Source organism: Syngnathoides biaculeatus, chromosome 14 (assembly GCF_019802595.1).
Source record: "Syngnathoides biaculeatus isolate LvHL_M chromosome 14, ASM1980259v1, whole genome shotgun sequence".
NCBI lineage: Eukaryota > Metazoa > Chordata > Actinopteri > Syngnathiformes > Syngnathidae > Syngnathoides > Syngnathoides biaculeatus.
The window spans coordinates 25,568,484-25,592,146 of NC_084653.1; the positions used below are offsets into that span (position 1 = coordinate 25,568,484).

Here is a 23,663-nt window from a genome sequence, read left to right on the forward strand (position 1 = left end):
GTGGGGTTTGCATGTTCTCCCGCATTCCAAAAAACATGCGACATTAATCAGACAGTCTAAATTGCCCCTAGGTGCGACTGTTCGTCTCGACGTGCCCCGCGATTGGCTGGCGACCAGTTCAGGGTGTACCCCGCCTCCTGCCCGTTGACAGCTGGGATAGGCTCCAGCAGTCCCCGCGACCCTCGCGAGGATAAGCGGCAAAGAAAATGGATATATCTATTTGTCTGTCTTCACTTTTTAAAGGGAGAAATGTGAATTTCAAGTGCTGTAATTGTTAAAACAGCATATTACAAAACTGAGTAATTCCAGTTTTGGATACTTTTTTTTTAATGAATTCAGTTTCCAAACTCTTGCTTCATGTAAAAACATTTCTAAAAAAAAAAAAAAAAAAAAAAAAACCTTTGCACCATCATGTGTCAATGCTAAAGGGCTGATGTTAAGAATAACTACAAATCCGTGTTAGACGACGATTGGCATAGTTGAGTTCACGATGAAATCCTCTGATGTGAAGTGATTTACTCAAGAAAAATGATCAAACGATAAAAGGACAGCGATAAAATAAAAGTGGACCAGATGAAAGACGCTGTGAATGAGGTAGCCCAGGGAGAAGAAACAAAGAGACGGTTTTCGGCATCCCTCAGTCGTCGTCTTCAGAATCCGTGTCGTAGCCCCGACCCCTGATGGTCTTTTTCTCCACCTTGGTGAATCTGGAGTGAGGCTTCTGCGTGACTGTGGGGGGCTCCATCAGGTTACCGCTGCCGGGAATTGAAAAAAAGTTATGTATCGGTCAATGTCATAAGATGGAAATAAAACATGGATGCCACACGCTTCACGGTATTTTATTTAAATGCATTGTAGTATTGAGCTGCGATGACTGGCGACCAGGACCGGGTGCACTTTAGGTCCAGCACAAAAATGTACAAAAATATGGATGCCTTTATGAATGTATGTAGTATCGCGCAACAGTCCCAGCAGACATGAGGTTAAGTTTTCTTTTCATGACAACGTATAGAAGCTCGTGCACGTACTTCACCGAAGTCACCTGACTGGCCATATTGACGGTCTAGCAAAGCATTGTTCAATGCTAAGTCGGTTCGAGACGGCACGAAAATACCGCAACGTCCAGAGTTTTGTCCAATACTGTTAAACATTTAGAAGGTAATAATAAATGAAGGTACGTGGAAAAATGAGATACACTTGGCAGAGGGGACCCATATTTCATGCCAAACTCGATGTTTTCGCCGATAAGAAGTTGGACTGTCAACCCGCTTCCGCTTGTCTTGGACGACTGGATCTACACACGCATCTGGTGAGTGAGTCGTCGAGATTTACACGGAAGAGTTTGAAAGGGTAGAAAAGTCTGGACGCATACAAATATGTCGTTGCTGGATCTGTTCGCAATCAAGAATACACTCAGATTTTTTTCAATACAAATACCAATATTTCAATAAATTACCCCTGGCTTTACACAAACTCGCATTCATTAACCCTGATTGGGGAAAAAAAGGACGACGGGTTGACGGCTCGTGAACGCGGAAGCGTGTTGCGGCCACATGTTAAACTTCGGTAAACCTCTCCATGACAGACTTTTTTTTTTTTTTTAAATATGCATTGTTCTCAAATGAGTCCAATGCGTATTTAAAAAAAGAAAATAAAGCGCTGGGATACACTTCAGCCTCCGTACACAAAAGCGTGTTGCGGTAACACAAACTTCGGTAAACCTCTGTGTGACGAATGGTTTATTTTCTTTTTTTAAATACACATTGGACTGACTCATTTAAGAACAATGCATAAAACTCATGCAAAAACGCCAGGGAGAGGTGTACCCAAGGTTAACGTGTTGCCGCAACACGCTTCCATGTATGTTGGAGTCAACTCCCTCTTTTTTTTTTTTTCTTTTTTAAACACATTGTTCTCAAATTAGCCAATTTGGGATTATAAATACTTCTTGAGAATTTGAATTCCTACCTGAAGTGAAGTGATCGCTACAGAGTTGTGTGTATTTAGTTGGGCACCATCCATCACGTTTAATCGCCGAAACCCATCAATCTTTTCTCGTTTTTTCAGCTGGTTTTCCATAGAATGATCTCTTTTAATATCCGTCTGTTCTGTTGTAGCAACCAAAAGCACAACAAGTCTCGGGCATTGTGAATATTCTGCTCCGGTTCAATGTCCCCCACACTGTCGAGCGGCTCTTTTTGACCTGCAATATGGCGCCGCGAAAATGGTGACGTCACGTGCACGAGCTCTATACTGGAGAGCCATGAGCGCATGCCCAACATTGTTTAATGAGTTTTCACCTGTCTTAACAGGTCAATATTTCTATATGAAGTCTATCAGTTTTCAAAAAATGCAAAATAATTCACCCCACCCCACACCTAAGTAAAATGTGTTGCGAGATGCACGAGTTCATCACACATTTCCAAACCCCCCCCGGGTGCGTCTCGACAGAGCTCGTACCTGTAATTGATAACGTCGGCGCAGCCCAGCCGCCATTCCAGCATCTCGGTGCTGAAGTCGTCCGTGTTCCCCAGGTCGCCGAAGCCCACCACGTAGTCCTTTGACTTGGCGTCGATGAGCAGCGCCAGCGTGGGGATGACCTTGATGCGCAGCCGCTCGGCCAGGAAAGGCGCCTTGTCCGCGTTGAGTTTGATGAACTTCGTCTCGACGTGCTTCTTTGCCAGCAGGGCCAAGTGTTTGTCTACGATCTTACATCTGCGTGCATGTGTGGGATACAAGTCAGCTGCCTCAACTTACGTGCAATCACAGTACTAGTAGCTTTTTTATTTTTTTTCATGAGTTGTGAGCAAAATTTTGAATTATGGCCGGGATCTTCACAATTTACACCTAACACAAGATAAGTTTGTATGATTAAAAGTCTGCTAGCCTCCTGCTAAGACGCAAAACGACAGACAAAAGTGGCATCTACGTAAGTTGACATTTGCGCTACACAACAATCCACTCTACTGTTGGATTATTTTACAGTACATGTAAAATAAGTGGACAACTGTCAAATATATACCTATATGCACTTTTATTTTCTATTTTCATGTACACTTTAAGTGAGACTATCCAATCCGGCTCCATTTTCAACTCCGACAGACCAAATGAAACAACTCACGGGTGCCGACATTGCGACGAAGTAAACCCCGCCACCTGCATAACCCATAAACGATACAAATATTAAATGTCGCATATGGTTTAGTCAGCCGAAACTGACTCATATTTTTCCTATTTACATCTAGAGAAACATATGTACCCTGCAGCCTTCTAGAAACGAAAGAATATAAAAAAGTGAAATGACCTGAAGGTGGAGTTTCTGTAGAAGTGGCAGACAACTTTCTTGCTCTCCTTGACCTCGCCGAAAAATTCTTTCTCACTGGGAATTTCCCGGTACTCTCCGTGTCCTTTTGACAACCATTCCTGTGATCACGTGTACAAAAGAGACACAAACATATTCTCACTCCAAATCTTAATCGATATGATCTCGTTGTCATCTTGTTTATTCAAAGAGAGCCTGGTTTAGAGAATAGAAGGGACGTGTTTACAAGAGGGGAAAAATATAACATTGCTCATTTTTGCTAACCTGATATTCTTGTCAGCAGCAGTTTCTATTTAAACACCGTAAAATATAAGAATAACAAATGCAACGTTCACTCTGCTGTGTCAGTCAGTCATATTATTATTATTGCTCGGGACGATGAGCCCTCTCGTGTTTTTTGTTTTTAAAGACATGCCTGCTTCTGTTTCTGGGCTTTCTTCAGCGCCTCCAGTCGTCGTTCCCTCATTTTCTCAAAATCGTCTTCGTCCATTTCGTTGAGTTTGGTCAACTCGGCGTCCACCTGATCCTCCACCAGCTTGGCGGACTGCACCAGAACCTTGGCGATGTTGTCGATCATGTCGGTGGCCATGGTTGCCCGCTCAGTCAACCTGAGAGTTACAGAATAAAACACTGTCACGTTGGAAACGGGAAACATTGGAGCATACAACCCGTAGCAACACAACAAAATACAGTTTAAGTTCTCAAGATTCATGATTTGAAACTCGATCCCCACAACAATCAACACAAAGCCCATTAAAATTAGCATGGACACGCCTCAATGATAGTTTGCGGCTGTCACTGTCAGTTAACCGTATAAACCAATTTAGAAGAAATAGCATTATGCTTGTTGGACAACCCTAAACATATGATGCACTAAAACTTTGTATTATGACCCTATTAATCTGGTTTAGGTAAACTATTCCAAAGGAATTAGCGATCATCAAGATAATCATGCTAGCTCCAACTAGCCAACATTAATATACCAACGCGTTCATAACAAGGAGTACGGTGCGAGACAAAGTCGACCCTAGAATTACGTGTTATTTGATATATGTAAAATAAGTAAAACGAATACTTTTAGAGTTTAAGACTTAACACAAACCTAAATTTTGACGTTCGTTGCCTGCTGCCAGAGCTAGATTATAACAACCACCAACTGTTTTCTGGAGCGGAAGTGACATCAGACACGCTTTGTGACGTTCCGGGTACGAATCACCGAACTAAAAAAAAAAAAAATGAAAAAAGACTGAAGTCAGCTGGCCGCCATATTGGTACTCCCAAAAACGTGCGGAAGACACTGTTTACAGGTTGGATTATGGTGGATTTTTCTCAAGGGTTGGCGTGTAGAATTCAAACCGGTCGTGTGAGCTTGACATTTTTTCAGTTCTGGTAAAATGAAGGATTTTTAATTCGATTTGGTAAGCCAAAAAAGACTAAGTGCAAAGGAAAGACGTAGAACACCGTGACTAGCAAGAAACCTTGCATATTACCTGAGGTCCGATTTCCGTGACATGTTAACTTTTCCCAAAATATGCTGTGAAGCACTACCATCAGAACATAGCAACAAAAAAGAAGCATTTTTTTTGTCATAAAAACATTACATTTTAAGTCAGATATATTTTTGGAAATAAGGGTTGGCAACGGGAAAATACATGCTAAAGGCACTGTTCATTTGTTGTCTCTGCGACGTCCTATTTCACACAGAAAATTTTAACTTGTTTCCTTGCATTTGAAAATCAAATTCAATTTGCAGAGTTCTGTATTATGAGATTCATCAAAAATTTCACAGAAAATCTGTTTTCTTGCTTATCCACTGATGAAGTTTGGAAAAATATTGACATCGCTTTTTCGCGAAAAACCGTCGGAGAGTGAACAGTGAACAACGACAACCGGAAACAAAACTCTGTTCAAGTGAATTACACTCATCAGAGAATTTAATTAAATTAAAAAAAACTTTACAAACAAACTTTAACAGTGTCAAAGTAAATCTTTCTAATTTACCCGTGGAATGTTTGCTCACAGCCACGTAAACATTAATCGCTGTGCAGGTCGGTATGGTTGTTTTGGGAGTATCAAGATGGTGATCTGCTTTTGGTGACATCAGCTTTGGTGGCCAATGGGCTATGCGGTATTTTTATTTTTGATCACTGGTACAAATAACTGAATAATAATAATAGCAGTAGTAATAATTAACTAATGAGGGAATAATCGAAATCACAATACTGTGATTGTGTTACAAAATGTAGGACAGGACACAAAACCAGGATTCAGTTGTCGAGATGAGAATTGATTAAAGACCTACAAGAAAAATAGAAGTTACAGTTTATTATCATCATCATCATCAAGCTTTAGAAAACGTTCACAGCTTCAGGTCTTCAGGCACAAGTCAGACTTATAAAGATAAAACTTGTCCCGTTCTAAAATTAGGCCCATTTGCTTTCACGAAACACATCAACGAGGAGGAGGAACTTGTAAAGCAAAACCACGCATCTTAAGTCCCAGAAGTTTTCAACTTATTTGCTTTTGCATATTGGATTTTTTTTTTTTTTTTTTTTTGCCCTCCCCACCAACATTTCTGAATGATGGGCAGCTGATGTCAGTCCTCTTTAAATGCAATACAAATTTGGGCTACAAAGGTAAAAATGTAACATTGTTCAGATGTAACTTGTATCCAAAAGGATATATTATTATTATTTTTTTTTTTAAACACGCATCAAAAAAAATATAGAGGTAACAATGAACAGTGACAATCAAAAGTGAAGCTCTTAAGTGCTTTCTTTCCAAAGACCGAAAAGGTCCACAATTTGCAGTTACTAAGAAGTCACTAAATGTAAACATTACAAGAGGTAAACTTTTTACTTCTGTTAAACAAGCATTAAAAAAAAAAAAAAACATTTACATAGTTTGATGACAAGGATTTGGCACTTTTTTTTTTTTTTTTAAAAAAAAAAGGATGACTTTTTCACAGCATTTTTTTCTGCTTCTTTTTAGGAAATATCAGATATCACATACACCGTACGAAAGGTTGAAAAAGAGCATTCATACATTGGACGAGCCGCGTTATCTTTACATGTACGTGATTGGGAATCAATTTACACAACGCAGTGGAACCTCCAAAGCCCGACGCCCCGAAACCGGTACCGTTTGGAGTTGAACCCAAAATATGCCGCAGAAGGTCGACGAACGCGGAGTCAACCAATCGTCGCACGAGACTTTTGCTCAGTGAGCAACTGTCATGGAACGCGGATGAGGTGTAATGATAACCGTAGAGCACAACTAGAAATTCAACCATTGCAGAAAACTGGTTGGCTGCAGTCCAAGATCAGCCAATCCATTTTTACCAAGGAAATGCTGAACAAAATTATTATACATTGCTACCATAATAGTGGTGACTTGACTGATTGAGTGACCAAGACCTGCGACTTTTTTTTTTTTAGATTGAAGGTGTGGAAACATTCCATTTTTACATTCAGACAATATAACGATACTCCCAGGCATACGTTTGTTACCCTCTAGGAACAAGATCTAAAATTACCGCAATTCTCGGCCTACAGAGCGCACCTGGTTAGAACGCTAGCGTTCAACTCTTTCTTAACATTAGCGCTAGTGTTAAATTCTTTCCGTGTACTTATAACCAGGTGCGCTAATGCTAGCGCCGCGCAATGTTCCCTCTAATTTTATACGTATCTGAGCAAACACACTAGGGCCGTGAGCGCCCCCTTTTGACCACCAGGGTTAATGTTATGTTGCCTCCTATATTTAAAATACAGAATTAGCTTTTTGGGCAATGCATCATCAGTGCTTTCATCTTTGATCAGCTCTGCCAAAGTGGAATTTTAACATTATACACCATCTAATCCTGTACTTTCTACTTTGGATTCAGACCAGACCTTTTTTACTCAAAGAAGAGAAAATCTCATCCAGTTTCACCGCGTTTTCTTGTATTATTCACCCCGGTGTTTGTAATTATGAGTGCACCCCTTTAAAATGGAGGGGGGCGGTGTCAGGTAAAGCAGGAAGGAGAGTGGAAAAAAAAAAGTCAGCCTGTCATTCACTGCGCTGGATCTGTTTTCCTCTGCGCTGAGTGTGTGCGACAAGTGCGCAAATGCGCAGTTGCGCAGCTTCGAGGGAACATTGGGGCCGCGCTAACGCTAGCGCCGCATCACCGCGTAAACCGCAGGGTTGAAAGCGTTTCAACAAAGTTGCGGCTTGTAGGCCGGAATTTACGGCACTGCAGTTGACAGAGTTGTGAAACTCATTTTGGGTCTCTGCCTGACTGTATTATCCTTTTCCCGTAGCCAAAGGGGATACACCGGAACGATCCCAATGCGGGAGTGGAATGGATAAATTGCATTCCCATTCATTTCAACAGGGGTAAGATGATTTGAGATACATGTTTTTTTTTTTTCGAGTTACACGTGTGGTCATCCGACAAAATAAACTCAGAAATCAAGGCACTACTGGAATTCCAGCAATACATCGCCACTCAGTGAAAATATTGCTCCCCACCTTCCTCTCACTCTCCATTCAAAGGTCAGACATCTTTAATGAGTTTTACTTGTACGCCGTCATGTCTTTCTTTTTATTCTCACATGACAGGAAAAAAATGTTAAAATGTCACTTAAAACATTGCCCGTACAAAAACATTCACTTGACATTTCCTGCGAGAGAAAAATCCAAACAACTTTGAAGTCCGCCGTCAATATCACAGAGTGAATTGTGTTCCACTTTGGAGGTTCCACGGGATTCCAAGACAGAATTTCGACCAAGAAAAGATGAAAAAAAAAACTTCCCGACATTTCTGCCCTTCACTTGCTTGCCGCAGTCTTTAAAAGACAAGAAAATGCTGCACGTATGCAAAGCGATTTTGAATACAATCATGGCTTTTGCATTTCTCTTGGCTCGCGCTGAATAAGAAACCGCCATTTTGTGTCGATATGCTTGACCGGGAATAAGCTGCGATTTCTGTGCCGCTTACTGAACCCGACGGTTGGGCCAGCGAGAACAGTTCAAATGTAGGAAAAAAAAAAAGCGGGAATAAAGACGTTCACGTGATCTTTAAGGTGCTACCGTAGGTTTGCTGCACGACCACCTGCACGTTGTCCAAGATGAAATCAAAGGCCATACTCCACACGGACTCCAGCGACTGCTGCATGATCCTGCGCACACAAGAGTTTCAACAAGTTTCATTTGTTTTCTGCGCTGAATAGGAGCAAAAATTCACCAAAATGATGCAAACTTGCCTCTTCATGAATTTTATGATCAGATCGAGCTTCTCCAGATCCTTGTCCTCGATTAGATCGGTGCAGTATTTCACCACCTGCAGAATGTCCTCTTCCATGGGGTCTGATACAAAGTTAAATTACGTTAAATTAATTGATCAATTAATTACAAAACGTATAGAGCTCGTGCACGTGACGTCACCATTTTCACGGCGCCATATTGCCGGTCAAAAAGAGCCGCTCGACATTGTGGGAGACATTGAACAGAATATTCACAATACCCGAGACCTGTTGTGCTGTTGGTTGTCACAACAGACGAGACAGATAATTCAACGAGATAATTTTATGGAATACCAGCTGAAAAGACCGGAAAAGATCGATGGATTTCGGCAATTAAACGGGGTGGATGGTGCCCGACCAAATGCCGTTGTGGCGATCAATCTCGAGCGACCAAGTATTTATAACGCCAAGATGATGATCATTTGAGAGAAATGCATATTTAAAAAAAAAAACGGCTGTTGCAGATATGTTTAGAAATGTGTGTGTGTGCGCGTGTGGCCGCAATACGCTTCCGTGTACGGAGGAGCTGACTCCCCGGCCTAAATTTTTTTTCCAATCATAGTTAATGAATGCGAGTTTGTGTAAAACCAGGGGTCACTTATCTAAATATTGGTATTTGTATTGAATGCCAGCTGAAAAGATCGATGGATTTCGGCAAAGGTTAACGTGTAGCCGAGTACGCTTCCGCGTTCACGAGCAGAAACCCCGTTGAGAACAGATCCAGCAACTAAGTATTTGTATGCGTCCAGACTTTTCTACGCTTTCAAAGTTTTCCGTGTAAATCTCGACACCAAGTGGAAAAAGAAAATGGATGGATAGTTTCAAGAGAGTTTGCAATTAAAAAGTTTAAAATCTTAGTCTGAAAGCAGCTCATATTGACAATTTTAACAGCTATAACAATTTTTTTTTTTTAAATGATAAACTTATCTTTCATTCAAAGAATAAAATTCATATCGATTCATGTTCATCACCAGCTCAATAAATTACATTAAATATGAAACATCCATTTTAATAGAATTTCAGTAGCAATTAGTATTTTAAAAGTATTTTCTATTTCTGCAACATTTACCGTAATTTCCAGACTGTAAGCCGTGACTTTAGTCATACGCTTTCAACCCTGTGGCTTATGGAATGATGCGGCTAATTTATACATTTTTTCTAACGACCGACAGGGGCACCCGAGCAGAACAGGTAAGAGTGAGACAAGTGGAATATGTGTGTCGAGTAAGTTTATTGTAAGTTTGAAGTTTGTGCGTGAACAAAATTAGCATGAACAGATCCTCGTCATGGAAAATGCAAGAAAAAAAATTCCTATGACGCAGCTTATAAATTAAAAGCAATCGAGCTGGCCGATAAAGAAGGAAATGGAGCTGCTGCACATAAATTTGGCATAAATTATCGACGGTGAGACGCTGGAAACGGGAAGAACTAGAGCAATGTGAAAAGACGAAAAAGAGCTTTCAGAGGTCATAAAAACAGGTGGCCTGAACCGTGTTGCTGCCATGTCTCAGTGACTTTTACCGGTATGTTTTTTTTTTTTTTTTAAATCCAGCCCTGTTAGTACTGTGTTACTACCGTATTGCTACTGTGTTCCTGCCTTGTCACAGGCACTGTTTGGAAAGAAAAGCTAAGATATTATGAAAACTTTGAAAACTCTGTTTACCGTCTTTCTTTGTAAATATCTCTCTATGTTTCAATGTGGGCGCATGTGGCTTATAGACAAGTGCGGCAAAATGTTTTTTTTTTTCCCTTTAAAAATGTACTGCGTGAGGCTTACAATCAGGTGCGTCTTATAGTCCAGAGATTACATACAGGTTTCACTTTTTGATTTTAACTACTTAAATGAGAAAAAAAAAAACTCAAGATATTCAAAAAGCATTGAGATGTATGTGTTTGCAAAAAGGTGCATACCAGTCATGGTGGTCACCCATTCCCGCAACAGCGTTTTAATATCGGGTAACTCAGAGGCTCCGGCCAGCGCTGGAGTGGGGCGAAGGAGGCCTTTTGGCAAAAGCTCCTGCTTTGGGGAGGATGTGGATGGATCATTTTCAGCCTGTGGAAGCAAAAGGAAGTCCGGGTTAAGCCATAAATGTTCGAGTTTCACAAAAATCATTCCGAAGGTACCTTTAAGAGATTCACAGGCTCCTTCAGTTTCGTAAAAGGGGGTCCGATTTTGGCAGGGCTGTTCATCGGGCGGCACTTCTTTTGAGGCGACGGGCCCTTTTTGGCGGGGCTTACTGCGTTTTTCCTCTTGTAACGCCGCTTCAGTCGCCCGACACCTACGGACTGCTTCAGCTGCAAAAGCGCGTTGTTCTGCTCCGCTGCGGGGAAATTAGAATGAGCAAATGAGAATTAGGGAGGGGGGGGGGGGCAACTCGGCACTGCAAACAGAAGTTGAAACACTTCAAAGTCTTACACATTTTTGTCTGAGGTTGGTTATTTGCGGCATGGTTGTAGGCAGACTTGAGTTCCTCCTGGAGCTCTTTGGGAAGAGCGGCGAAAACATCTGGGTCAACCTGCAGTCGCGCATCAGAGGAGATTCCACTTTATTTTGAAATAAATGTCTTCTATCAGTAGAGAATGTGCTTTGAGAATGTGGTTAAATCAGAGTAATGTTTTGGTGAAGAGTACTCTATTTTTTTTATATTTGTGTTTTATTGTATTATTATTAATCATTTATTTAATGAGTTCTTCAAGGAATGTATATCATAACTGGAGAAAAGATCAGAGAAAATTTCATGTAATTTTAAGTAAAATCCTCTGTCAGAATATAAATTATTGGGATTTAAAAAAAAATTAAGCAAGTAAACCGCTGTATAACATTGTATATGTAGGATAATCTAATCCGAATAAAGATTGAAGCAAGTACAAAAGCAAGATTTCGATCAACGTACAATAAAGAATAAATTTATCAATGTAGTTAATCATGTTCTTCAGGGTCTCCCACTATTTGAGAAGCGGTGATATAATAGAAGTCACCGGTGTCAAACTCAAGGGCCGCGGGCCAAATGCGGCCTGCCGCATGATTTGACGTGGCCCGCGGAGGCAAATCATGTGTATAAACTTTGATGATTTTTGTTAAAATTTGAACCAAAATTTCAAACAGTCATATCATAAATGATGACGCTGAGATATTGCAAGCATTTGTGTTACCAGACATCAACAATAGTTGGAAAAACCCGTTACCCTTGATTTCTGATTGCAAAACTAGATGATAAATTTCATGTGTAAATTATGATGGGTCAATTCAAGATTTTCGTGCTTTCAGTCATAATGGCCCACTGACAGAAACCGTAACTACAATGCGGCCTGCGATAAAAATGAGTTTGACATCCCTGATCCAAGTGGTTGGTGCCCCACCATTTTTTTTTTTTTTTTTTTTAAATAAGAAAACGCCACTGATCAACTAATAATGTTCATGTACCTGGGAATAGTTAGGCAGCTCCAAAATAATTCCTGGACTATCGGGCTGGTTCGGAATCTGCAGCACTAGTGCTCCAGAGGGTACAAGTTGGTTGTTCAGTGGAGGAGCAGGACAAGGAGGAGAGACCGGACGTGACTTGGGACTCCGTGGATGTGGACTGGCAGGACGGTGGTGGTTCGTTCGTCTGCCTTCTCTGCAAGTCCACGACTGCTCCACTTGTAATCTCAGTTCTGCAGGTAGGGCTTCCAACACGGACCGATCCACCTGGGATAACATAAAAACTGTGGGCAGGTAGGCAACCCCCCTCCCCTATAAAACAGTCACAGAGTCAAATTGAGTGCTGACCTGTGAAGGTGAGGGGATTTCGATACTGAAGTCAAGACTTGTTCTGGGGGTTACGGGCGTTTGTCGGCATGGTTCGTGTTCTTTGCTGGTTCCTGGAACCGACACGTTGGGAGACTGAGGATCCTTGATGGACCCAGGCGATATAGCTCGGGTAGGGGGCGTCTTTTCATGATCCTTGCTGTTGTCACCAGCTTCTGTGAGGCAGATATTACACATTTTCAAGTCCAGAACATCAACAGTTAATACTGAGTTTTGTATTTTTGTGAGCAGCATAAATCCTTCTTGGCGGACACCATAACTCTGTGCCAGAGGTGGGTTAGACCAGTGTTGGTAATATCATAGACAAGGGCAGACCTTCAGATCTGCGAGTGGACGGGTTGCGCCACTGTGGGAGTGTGACTTAAATCACCACCAATCAAAGCAGCTCTTCTCATTCCCTTTAAAATGAGGCACGTTCACAATCTCACGCTGAGATTTTGCACCATTCCTTGGGCGCGAGAGGACGCTACGTTATTGCAGCCAACCGTGGATGCGTGTCGCCACGGCTCTCGGCCGATGTGACAAAAGACAACGTGAGCGGATACCCTTTTTAAATGCTGGCGATTAAAATATCTCCACAGAGCTCGGTACCCGTCTGCTTGTAACTTAATCAAAGTCACCAAAAATAGTATGAGAGCAGGGGTCTGTCTTGGGCAGGGACTTGGTGGTTTGACATCAAACTGTCACTCCACTGGGCGCATCTCGAAGGAGCCTCGCCCTGCTGGGCCAAATGCCGTCGTACTGCAGAGCTTTCGACAAAAATTGGCAAACATGAGCAGAAAGCCTTGCACTTGCACTTGCACAAAATCAGGATAAGCCAGCATTTGTGCTCCATCTCATAATTGTTTTCGATAAAAATTTGAGCCCTTCATATCAGCTGAAGCACAAATGCACCAACCTTTGCCGGTGGACGTACGGCCAAGCAACATCTCTTTTATGGAGCGCGTCCGAAGGGCGTTGGCATTGTTGCGAGCGGAATGACTTCCCTCCAGAAGCTGGACCTGGATGCCAAGGCCTCGGAGGTCCTGCACTGGCAACTTCATGGCGTGGAACATCTTGATGACTGTCGCGGCAATTAGTTGGCCGCTGTCGGTGGACTGTGCGAGCATCACGGTCCTAAAGCAAGGACGAGATGCGAAAGAGGAGAGCAATAAAATGATTTCAAAACACACATTGTAGGAAACTCCCTCTCACTTGGCAAAGTTGTCACATATGCCGTGTCCGCCGTATTTGGACGTTTCCTGGGGGGCGCCGTCCTTGCGGACCATGACCTTGAGCGTCACTCTGCGACCTTGCAGCCCGGCTTCTTGTAGGCGTCGCTGCACCTCCATGGATAGGTTGGACAGGAACGATTCGGCCTCATCAACCTGAAACAACAATACGGGAAAGACGTGATAACATATACTATACACCAATCTGAACTACAACTACAATATTCCACGTACAGTTAAAGGAAACGTGGACAAAATATTGTTGGTATAAAAATGCAATTTTGTTATAATTTTAGTTGTAAATAGTTCATTATATCAATAAAACCAAGTTGTTAGTAGTATTGGTAGTCACCGTTAACCACATCCCCCAAACCATGAAATGTCCCCACCTGCGGCCCCCATTTCCATGCTGCCCACCTACGCCATCACAAAAATGAAATTTTTAGCGAGCATTTCGGGGTCTGTCAAATTCAAAAATGGATAACATGCCTATTTTGAATGTACTGCTTTATGACACAGAAGACTATTACGAAAAAAAAAAATTACTTGGGGGTCAACGATCCAGATGTGTGGTGAGTGTGGTAAAGAAGTGAAGAAACGGGTCCAAGCGGGGCAGAACTGGATGTGGCAGAAATGAAGATGTTGAGGTTCTCACTCGCAGTGAGTAGGTTTGATAGGATGAGAAATGAGCTCATTAGAGGCACAGCCAAAGTTGGACGTTTTGGAGACAAGGTGAGAGAGAGCAGACTTTGATGGTTTGGACATGTCCAGAGGCGAGAGAGTCTGAGGATGGAGCTGCCAGGCAAAAGAGGGAGAGGAAGAGGAAGAGGAAGACAAGAAAGAAAAGGTTGATGGGTGTGGTGAGGGAAGATGCACGAGATGGGCTTAGATGGAAAAAAGAAGACACGCTGTGGCGACCCCTAACGGGACATGCCGAAAGGAAAAGAAGAAAAAGATGACACAGAATGTCAAAATTGAGCATGATTGTATTATCTTTCAAAAGGCAGAATTTTGGAATGGGATTGCATTGTGTACCGTCACCAAGTAAAGTGCGCGCTGAGTGCTGGGCTTACCTTTGTAAAGCGAATGTTGTAGTTCATCTCTGCAGACACGGACTTCCTCTCTTTCTCGTAGCGGACGGGTCGGTCGTCGAGACCCCTGCAGAAACGGAACAGCGTCTGTCCTGAGCGCGGCCCAAACTTTTTCTGCAGCTGAGTCAGAGACACCTGCCGCAGGTCTCCGCATGACTTGACCCCGATGGCTGCCAGCTTTCTGCCCATGACAGGCCCCACGCCTGGAAAGAAAAAAAGGTCAACAGAACTTTGTGAAAACCAGGAGTGTACGCCACGATCTTAACCAGCAGGAGGCGCCGTATGTACCAGGTAAGCTGGTCACTGGCAGGTCCCTGATAAAATCGTCCACTTCCTCTGACTTTAAAAAGTACTGCCCATCTGGCTTGGCCTTGCGCGTCGAAAGTCGAGCCAATAAGATGTTGGACCCTAACATATTTAGGAGTCAGAATGAATTTTTAAATGCTCGCTTTGATGGAAGTATTTGACACTCGAGTGCAAACTCACCCATGCCAATTGAAGCACAACATCCGGTTTTTTCCTTGATGTCTGCTCTGATGACTTTGGCCAGATCCTCTGGGTCCACGCACAACTCGGCTACGAGAGCCGAGGCGTCCAGCAGCACTTCGTCGCAGCTCAGTGCCTCGATGTCGTGAGTGTAACTGCAAAGGACACAATAAGAAGTGACCATTATGTAATTCGTCATCCAACTAACGCTTGAGTGCGGGACTCATACGCAGAGATTTCAGCCCTGACTTCAAGTCTCTTTAGGGCACTGGTGTCAAACTCAAGGCCCGGGGGCCAGATCCGGCCCGCACAATTTTATGTGGCCCGCCAAGCCAAATCGACAGCGTCAATTTCCTAGATTCTTGTAAAACTCTGGACCAAAATTTCAAATTGTCGCGTATCATAAATGGTAAAGCTGAGATATTACGGGCATTTTTGTGTTACCAAACATGAATAGTTTAATAAAAAAAAAAAAAAAAAACATTACCCCTGATTTCCGATTCCAAAACTTGTTCATAGATTGATGATGTAAATATGATGAGACGACGGCTAAGAAAATGGATGGATGAATGTGCAAACTATTTAAGTCTTTACATTCTTTTGAACTATGCTAGTGTGGTATAATATATAATTAGACATATTACAAAACTGTTGGTTTTTGTGTGTGTGGGAGAGAGGCTAAAACAGAGTAATGAATAAAAATGATATCATTTGAGTGTATTGAGTTAAACCCGCATCTCAAGGCACCACTGCAGTTTTTCCAAATGAGAATCTGAATCCAGCACTTCCTCTTTACCTGGCCAGCGTCTCATACATGGTGACGGCCACTTCTTTGTAGGCGTCGAAGTCGTACGGGACAGACTGCAGAGTGGGACACAGCTGCTTGGCTTGACCGAAAAACATGCCGTTCTTCACACCTGCCTGCCTGTGAGTGTGTGAACGCAGACGCATCAGTTCGTCAGTCGGTGAGTGAATTTTGTTCATTAAAAAAAAAAAAAAAAAAAATGACGTAACGTTGCGTGCCTCACCTTGCGGCATAGCTACAGGATGCAATCTCCGCCATGGAAAGAGAAGCATCCCGGTCCACTCCATTAACGTGAACTTCGGCACTTTCTCGTGGGGCGGCATCACGCAAACACGCCAAGTCTTTGCCTGTGAGCCAAAACAACGTCCATATTTTAGGATACAACGAGTGTACCTTAAATGGGACACTCAAACATGTATACCTTTGAAACGATCCTCACCGGGTGGAGGAAGAGCATGTTTCCTCTGGAAGTACTGCTGCTCCAGATGTGGCTCGGCCCCCGGTCTTAAAGGCACACGCATATGTCCGCGGTTACTCGTCACAGCTACAGGCTTATCTGTGAGCAAGAACAAAATGGAAATGTTAATATTCTGGTAACTTGATTTGACCGAGTACAATTTCAATGGCACCGTATTGAAAAGTATTCCTGCAATGCATGCCACCGAACCAGCTCGATACATCTCTCCTCGAAATACATGCATTAGCAAAAGCAGAAACTATACCTACGACTTGTGTACAATCGCATCATGAGTTATAAGATGGAACATTGTAGCCAGGCTCCAAAAAAAATTAAGCACTTTTCTATTTTTAACTGAACTTGTGCCATGACCACGAGCGTGTTACTGGTCTGTACGGAGTTTTAAATGTGACTAACTGGTACAACCCCTACTTCATCATGGTAATATTTGAGGATACATAGACAGAAATAACAAAAATAAACACACGTGATATGGATAAGGTCTGTGTGGTGGAAAAGGGGCATTCTATGGAAAAGAAGAATCTTTAATACATCTCTTGAATTAGTCTTCATTAACTTGTGCACGGGTACCGAACGTTGTCGCCTCAAGTGTATTTAGAGCAGGGGTGGCAAACATACGGCCCGCGGGCAAGAACCTCCAATCAAGGAGGTTCGATCAGGCCCGCAGGATAATTTCAAAGTGAAAAAAATATATATTTTTAATAAGACGCAATTCATGGATTACTATATTGTTTTGATCAGAGAAGAAGACAACAGCAGTCTCAGTCTGTCACTGAGACAGACCCAACGCAGCAGACCTTATCAATGCGCCATCTGCTACTTGTTACGACTTTGTTTTTAACTTGGTCCCTGTAATGTTTTGTAAAAGGAAAGTTCATTAAATGTCAACATTTTCCTCATTTTTTTGTGATTCTTTACACCAAAACAAAGCAAAGACATGACATGACTATTATGGTTATTTATAGCCGAGTACGGTATCATTTGAAATCGACCGAGGCCGTACGTGGCCCACAATGTGAAATGAGTTTGACACCCCAGATTTAGAGAAAAGCCTCACCTTTGAGTTCAGGTCGATGTCGGATCCCGACAGACACAAAGAAACAATCCATGTCAACGTGGAAGATGGACGATTTCACTGCAAAGGATGTCGGCGTAGCTGACAAATTAAAAATAAATACATCAGGGGAGTTTTTTTGGCAGTATCAAATTTAACATGCTTTTTGTCGCCTTTCCTACCTCGGCTTTCAAAAGCCCCCTGCGCCACTAACTTCCGAAGCCGCTCTTTGCCCGGAAAGGAGGCAACGCCCGTTGCCTTTCGCTTGCTGTGCAGTTCATTGACGTACTCGGAGAAACCGGTCCGCCACGTGGAGATCTGGTGTAAACGCGAGTGGGCATAGTACTCCGAGATCAGGCCGCCCGTCTGCGCCGAAAGCCGAGCCGCGGATTCGGACGGCGCTTCGCCGGGAAGAGGTCGGACTGTCGAGTTGCTTTCCGAGGCTGGGTGGGATGAAAAGGCATCGTGGTGACTTCCGTTCAGACGCACGGGGACGTGGCGATGAGGCGACGGGGAACGAGGAATTTTGTCAGGATTCGTGTCCACTTCGAGGGAGGTTGGTTGTGGTGATCTAAGTGCATCTTTCCAACATGAGTCCTCAGGACAAACTGGGAGGTGGTCAGACTGCTTCGGAGGACTGTTGGGGAACTCATACGGATCGAGTCTGCTAGGGGAAGTGTCTTTTCTTTCGGGACTCGCAATTCCCCATTCGCTCGGGTCCGTGGGGACACAAATTTGGTCGAGAACGAGGTCCTTTGACTTTAAGGCACCATTAAAAAGATGAGCGTGTCCATTTGTGAGGGGGGAAGGAGCGTCGATGCACTCTGGAGTCAAAGCTGCTGCTGAGGTCTGCAATGATCCATTCCTGCAAGTGTAAGAATTTGAATAAGAAAAAGAGGAAGCACATAAAATGGGACACTTGGGCCAAATGTAATTACAACTGTGCTAAAGCCGCAAAGAGTGAGATAAACTATCTTGGAAATACATACTTACACTCTTATTTCCACTTCTTTGTGTCTCCTCTGGTGCGCACCGGAGGAGGTTTGAGGTTCAGGATGGTCTGTTCTCTGTGGCGGGAGGCGATACGGTGGTAAAACCCCCGACTGCGGGTGGTTTAAGGGGCTTGCTTTCAATCGAGGGTTGTGGGAATTGGAACCGCCGCCGTGTCTCGGCCGGACACTGAAGTGGCTGTGCTCGGGGCCCGGGTGAGAGGATGCAGAGGGGCTGTGACGTGGCTGGGGTGAGGGGATCGTCTGAAGGGAGCCTTGTTGTTTGTGAGCAGGGGAACTGGAGTTCGAGCTCTCCTGGTTGGGGATGCTCCGACGAGTGCCACTGGGTCCGGCGGTCTCTGAGGTCTGACGCGGCTTCGCGGCCGGAAAGAGTGGCCCTTTGTATTTAGCGTACAGTTGGTAGTGCAAGTAAGGGAGGAGACGCCCTGCTTTGATGCTGTTTTGAAGAAGAATACAAGGATTCTCATATTCCGATGATGTCACCATGATACAGGCGCATTGCAATTCATTAGAATATGGCGGAAAGTATTTATTTATTTAAGTAGACATTCATTAAACACTTGGGGAAAATACGGTCACCTGTCAGTGATCCACCCGGGCTTGATGACCTTTTCACCTTTTAGCGCCTGGATTTTGCTGTTTGGCAAATTGTTGGCGATGATGTGGGTGGTCTTGGAGTGGGAATAGTAGACGTGGAACTGCCCGCCGTGCATCATCATCAGTCTGCGCAGCTCATCCGCACTCGGTTCTGCTCACACAAGATTTAACGTGAGCGGTTTTCCATCTTTCGAACCAGGTGTCCTCGTTTGGGTCACGAGTAACTGGACCCTATCGCAGGTGGTATCGGTTAGGCATGGGGTACACCTTGAAATTGTCGCCAAACACTTGCGGGGCGCATATAAGATGGATAGGAAATCCCTCAGACTAACATTCACGCGATTCACAATTTATAAAATTTTCTTTTAGGTTCTGCCGGAGATTTGAACCCAGATCCCTTCACAGTGAGGCTATCCATTATTACACTGTGCTGCTATGATCCAGTATAAGAGTAGGGTAAAGTACAGTACAGCCTCGGTTCTCAAACGTCCCCGTTTTTCAACAAATCAATTTTCGAGCAAAAATTTCGAGATTTTTTTTTTGCTTCTGTTTTCAAACGAAAATCGGTACTCAAACGCCCCCCCAAAAACCCGGAAATAACGGAATGCGTGCGGCCAGACCAGGTGACCCACAATGCGGTTTGTTGTGAATTCCCACCCCGCCCAAAAAAACACGGAAATAACAGAACGCGCGCGGCCAGACCGGCTGACCCACGACGCGCTCTGTTGTGAATTCCCACCCGTCGAAAAAAAAAAAAACGGAAATAACAGAACGCGTGCGGCGGTTGATTCGGTTTTTTAAACCACTTCTACAACGGATTGTGGTCGAGAGCCGAGGCTCAACTGCAGTTCAAAAAAAAAAAAAAAAAATTTTTTAAATCCTACTCAAGTAAAAGTATTGTTATGTAAGAATAATATGACTCAAGTAAACATAAAACCACTGAGGGGTCTCACACGAGGATTACCCCTGACATGCACTTTGGGACCGTTCTATCAGCTGTTCTCTAGGCAGTAATCCCCAATTTTTGTGCAAAACCATCCAATTTTATATAAAGATATATTTTGGCGCATCGTCATAGCCTCTACACGCCAAGACAGAAACGCCCCCGCCCTACGGAATCCGCCGCAGCGCCGTCTCATCGCTGGTCCCTGTGCGCACTCGGCTAGCGTCGCGTTACAAAATCATATTTGCTGTGACAAAATGTGAACACGTCACCTGTGTAGCCGTTCACATAGATGGCCACCCCGGTGAAAATGCTGGAAGAGCCGTCCTTCTGCTTCTCCCTGGGAGCGTCACTTTTGAACTGCTCCTCCAACTTTGACACCTTGGCAGCCATGTAGCCGCCCTGCCAACAGGAACGGGAATCAGTCAGAATAGAACCGGCATCCACGGTGTAACATCATACTTGCCTCGGGAACGGACCTTTCCGACCCGTCAATCATTTGTAGAATATTAGCCAATCAGATAGCCGCATTGTCTTGACACGCCCCTCTCGCCGTATTGTCCCACAAGCAATGCTGGTTGTCGGTAGCGGGCGCTCGGAAAAGTTAATGTTACGAAGGAAATGGTCTTCAGATGCGCTTGGGGAACGTGCACTTCTGATGAAAGATATCCTGCTAGGTTACGAGGGGCACGCTTGGTTCATTTTCCAAAGCCTAAAACACAGTTGACGAGGCGTCTACGTTGGATTAAGGCTCGCGGAAGAGCGCACGTACAACTAAATTTGGAAGAGTCGAGTTAGTGATATTTAAATGTCCGATTACATGCAAGAGAAATGTCCATTTGCATCACATCGGACTTTTAAGACAGAGCACTGGGTTCCATTACGAGCCAGGTCAAACACTTCTAAAGACTCCAATGATATTACTCGTGATCTTTACATGCTTTACATGCGCAGTACCATTCCACTATTTTATCCTGTTGGATTTCAATATGAACTTTTTTGCGTCGATCGCCAACGTTTCGCTGTACCTCTGACATTGCGTCCCGCTCCGTCCAAAATATTAATTCCGTGTACATATCCTTGGGTGAAATTGCCGAGACCGCTCTCTAGAACTCTCTTGGAGGAGTCTGACGCATTTGGCAAAAAACATACCCGAATATTATCTGGGATGCGCGATAGAGAATCGACTTCAAACATTTTCTGTTCGATCGCCATTTTGAAAGCTCGTGGGACATGGCAACTGTAGCTAAGGGGGCGGAGTTTAAGGTCGCCATCTGAAAGGTCCATTGTTAAGGACGGAATTTATCTTTTCTACAACAGTCTTTTTCGACTCGCAAGACCTGAAAAAGCATGATGCAACAAGTCCATTTGGCTTCCTTCTCTCATTCCAAAGAGTGCAATTTCATTTTTTTTTTTTTTGGGGGTGACTTATTAAACATTTGAAGAAAACTTGCGTGACAGTTAGTAGTGTTAAAAAGTGCTCACCCTCTCAGACCAACCATTGTCCCCAGTGGCGTCGGCTCTCTTCTTGGTCCACACATCTCGACTCATACTGAGCTACCTGAAAATACAAAGACACGTCAGAAAATATGGAAAAGACGCTAGGAAATGTGACTTTACTTCAAATACATCACAATTTTTGGATGGGAAACGAAGGGAACTGAAAACACGAGCAACCTGTCGTCCAGAGGTCCTCGTTTTTTGTTTTTTTTTAACTGTGCACACAGCATTCTGCTTCTGACGTTACATTCCACGAGGTAAGAAAGCAACATTCCATTATCGCCGTTTTCCTTTACATTGTATGGGCTAGTATTTTTTTTTTCCATATAAATATTGATTGTATTGTGAAATTTCAAGGTTACAAAGCGCACACCATGAATTCTTTGCACAGCCGCATAATAACGCGTCATCCCGTGGCACAAGAAGGTACGCTCGGTTATCGTTGCACTTCCATTTGATCGTTTCATATTCGTGCCCGGGAAGTGTTTAATGCTCATATTTACTGTCATGATGACAATGCAAGTTGCGCAGGGGTGTAACGATAATTTCAAACATAATCTCGTTTGCAATGGTGAACCGGCTGCAGCCAGGAGAGATAACCCATTTGCAATTTTATCATTTAATGTTTTTTATTTGTTGTGAATTCTCTACCCCTAGACCCAACACACACACACACAGAAACAGATATCTACTGTACTTGTGTTTTTTCTTTAGGTTAGGAACGACGCGTGGGGTATATAAAATATAACATTTGCAATCTCGAAGTGTTTTTTTTTTTTTTTTTTTGGTAACTGATGGGGTAGCGATGTTAAGAATGGATGAAGTGTTTTTGCAGTGAAGACTGAAAAGCTGGTTCCGACTTGCAAACTCGGGGAAGTCGGTTACAGACCGCGGACACTTTTTATGGATGTTGTTAAAAGAAGCCCGCGTTAAAACGGTCACAGACCGGGAGTGGGCCGGGCGTTGTGTCGGGGGGCGCGTCTGGGCACGTCCGCAGCTCGCGTCAACTTTAACACACACAAAAAAAAAAGCCAAGCCTGGCGTCCACTTTGCTAGCTAACGTTAGCCGAACGCGACGCCACGCCGAGTTCGCGTCAGTTCAAGGCGAAATATTAACGAGCGGGCGGGCACGGCGGCGGTACACAAACGCCGCCATGTGACAAACATCGCATATCTGTCGCCTATTGTGCTGTCAAAAAAAGAGCTGTCGTTCGGGAGCCACACGCAATTTCCACGCAGACTTGCCTCCGCATAGGAAGCCGTCCTCGAGCTCAGCCGTCAAACCTACGCAGAATCTACTCGACACTTTCCGCCCTTTTGTCGCCAGCGACCTTACTTCGCCATGGTGACACCCCGAGGACTTGGACGTGTTCGACGCGCCGTCAGCTCTCCATTCCTACCGCTCGCAGCCTCTCCGGCGGTTCCTTTTGCTTTCCATTCTATCGCTCCGCGAGGCTGCAAGAGCGCGTGCAACGAAAACTTCCGATGTCCTTTCAAAATAAAACACCCGGCCATGCAACACACCTTATCGTGTTTTATTGTCAGCTTCTCTCCCAAAACCAGAAGTTGTTGTTTTCACGCGTTGTTCTCACCTTACTTGATCCGTAACGTCGTCCAGCGACTTGAATTAACTCTTGACACATTCCCGCCTAAACAAACAATGACGGAAGTGGCCGTCGCGCTTAAGAACGTCAGTTTCGCGAAGCAACTATCCAAACACAAAATATTGGACGTCTACAGTGTCTTTTCAAAAAGTCACCTGATTTGTTTTATGGTGTTAATGCCCTCTCTTCCGTTTCGCAGACACGGTGTCGATGGGACCGTCTGGGTTTTTCCTTTTTTTTTATTGTTGTCCTCAAATGAACCGACTGGCGTCGCAGAGGCACGTTTAAAGGGAGACTGGTTGTGATCCTCGCACGCCGTCGTGGAACATATTTATACATACATGCACATATTTCAGCCATGCGTTTACTGCACATCCGGGAGAAAGGAGAATTCTCTGCAGTGCACGTGCTATCAGATTCAGGATTAGGACGCTCTGACCTGCATGGCACGTGAGCGCCCTCATTGGCTGCT

At 43.8% G+C, this 23,663-nt stretch overlaps 2 protein-coding genes across 9 annotated transcripts; both read right to left on the reverse strand.

The window, feature by feature from the left end:
• Positions 1 to 303: 303 nt before the first annotated feature.
• Positions 304 to 8,465, reverse strand: txndc9 (thioredoxin domain containing 9). Of its 2 annotated transcripts, none has more exons than XM_061842630.1 (5): positions 8,393 to 8,465; positions 3,738 to 3,930; positions 3,305 to 3,423; positions 2,461 to 2,715; positions 304 to 755 (listed from the first exon to the last, which is right to left on the reverse strand). In XM_061842630.1, exons 2-5 carry the CDS (start codon positions 3,909 to 3,911, stop codon positions 638 to 640), a joined length of 666 nt encoding a protein of 221 aa, XP_061698614.1. In that variant the 5' UTR covers positions 3,912 to 3,930; positions 8,393 to 8,465; the 3' UTR covers positions 304 to 637. The 2 variants fall into 2 exon arrangements, with proteins under 2 accessions (XP_061698614.1, XP_061698613.1); XM_061842629.1 differs by lacking the exon at positions 8,393 to 8,465 and adding an exon at positions 4,425 to 4,542.
• On the reverse strand, positions 5,633 to 23,570 carry rev1 (REV1 DNA directed polymerase). Of its 7 annotated transcripts, XM_061842622.1 has the most exons (23): positions 23,347 to 23,524; positions 23,180 to 23,236; positions 21,573 to 21,648; positions 20,360 to 20,489; positions 19,127 to 19,295; positions 18,531 to 18,983; positions 17,720 to 18,402; positions 17,541 to 17,639; positions 16,427 to 16,561; positions 16,229 to 16,352; positions 15,997 to 16,125; positions 15,201 to 15,355; positions 15,003 to 15,122; positions 14,697 to 14,917; positions 13,607 to 13,779; positions 13,311 to 13,528; positions 12,374 to 12,567; positions 12,029 to 12,292; positions 11,021 to 11,120; positions 10,729 to 10,925; positions 10,516 to 10,657; positions 8,566 to 8,668; positions 5,633 to 8,481 (listed from the first exon to the last, which is right to left on the reverse strand). In XM_061842622.1, exons 3-23 carry the CDS (start codon positions 21,636 to 21,638, stop codon positions 8,370 to 8,372), a joined length of 3,987 nt encoding a protein of 1,328 aa, XP_061698606.1. In that variant the 5' UTR covers positions 21,639 to 21,648; positions 23,180 to 23,236; positions 23,347 to 23,524; the 3' UTR covers positions 5,633 to 8,369. The 7 variants fall into 7 exon arrangements, with proteins under 7 accessions (XP_061698606.1, XP_061698608.1, XP_061698604.1 ...); XM_061842624.1 differs by lacking the exons at positions 23,180 to 23,236; positions 23,347 to 23,524 and adding an exon at positions 23,533 to 23,570; XM_061842620.1 differs by lacking the exon at positions 23,180 to 23,236.
• Positions 23,571 to 23,663: the final 93 nt, after the last annotated feature.

Bases quoted from the DNA above. Each gene is read 5' to 3' on its own strand.
- txndc9 (XM_061842630.1), bottom strand. From the start codon at position 3,911: ATGGCCACCGACATGATCGACAACATCGCCAAGGTTCTGGTGCAGTCC. The intron at 2,716-3,304 runs GTCATTTCACTT...ACATGCACGCAG, and splicing joins TACAGAAACTCCACCTTCAG to ATGTAAGATCGTAGACAAAC. The intron at 756-2,460 runs GTACGAGCTCTG...AATTCCCGGCAG, and splicing joins GCCGACGTTATCAATTACAG to CGGTAACCTGATGGAGCCCC.
- rev1 (XM_061842624.1), bottom strand. From the start codon at position 21,638: ATGAGTCGAGATGTGTGGACCAAGAAGAGAGCCGACGCCACTGGGGAC. The intron at 17,640-17,719 runs GTAGGAAAGGCG...TTAATTTGTCAG, and splicing joins GGGGGCTTTTGAAAGCCGAG to CTACGCCGACATCCTTTGCA. The intron at 16,353-16,426 runs GTATACATGTTT...TTTGGCTCACAG, and splicing joins CGGTGAGGATCGTTTCAAAG to GCAAAGACTTGGCGTGTTTG.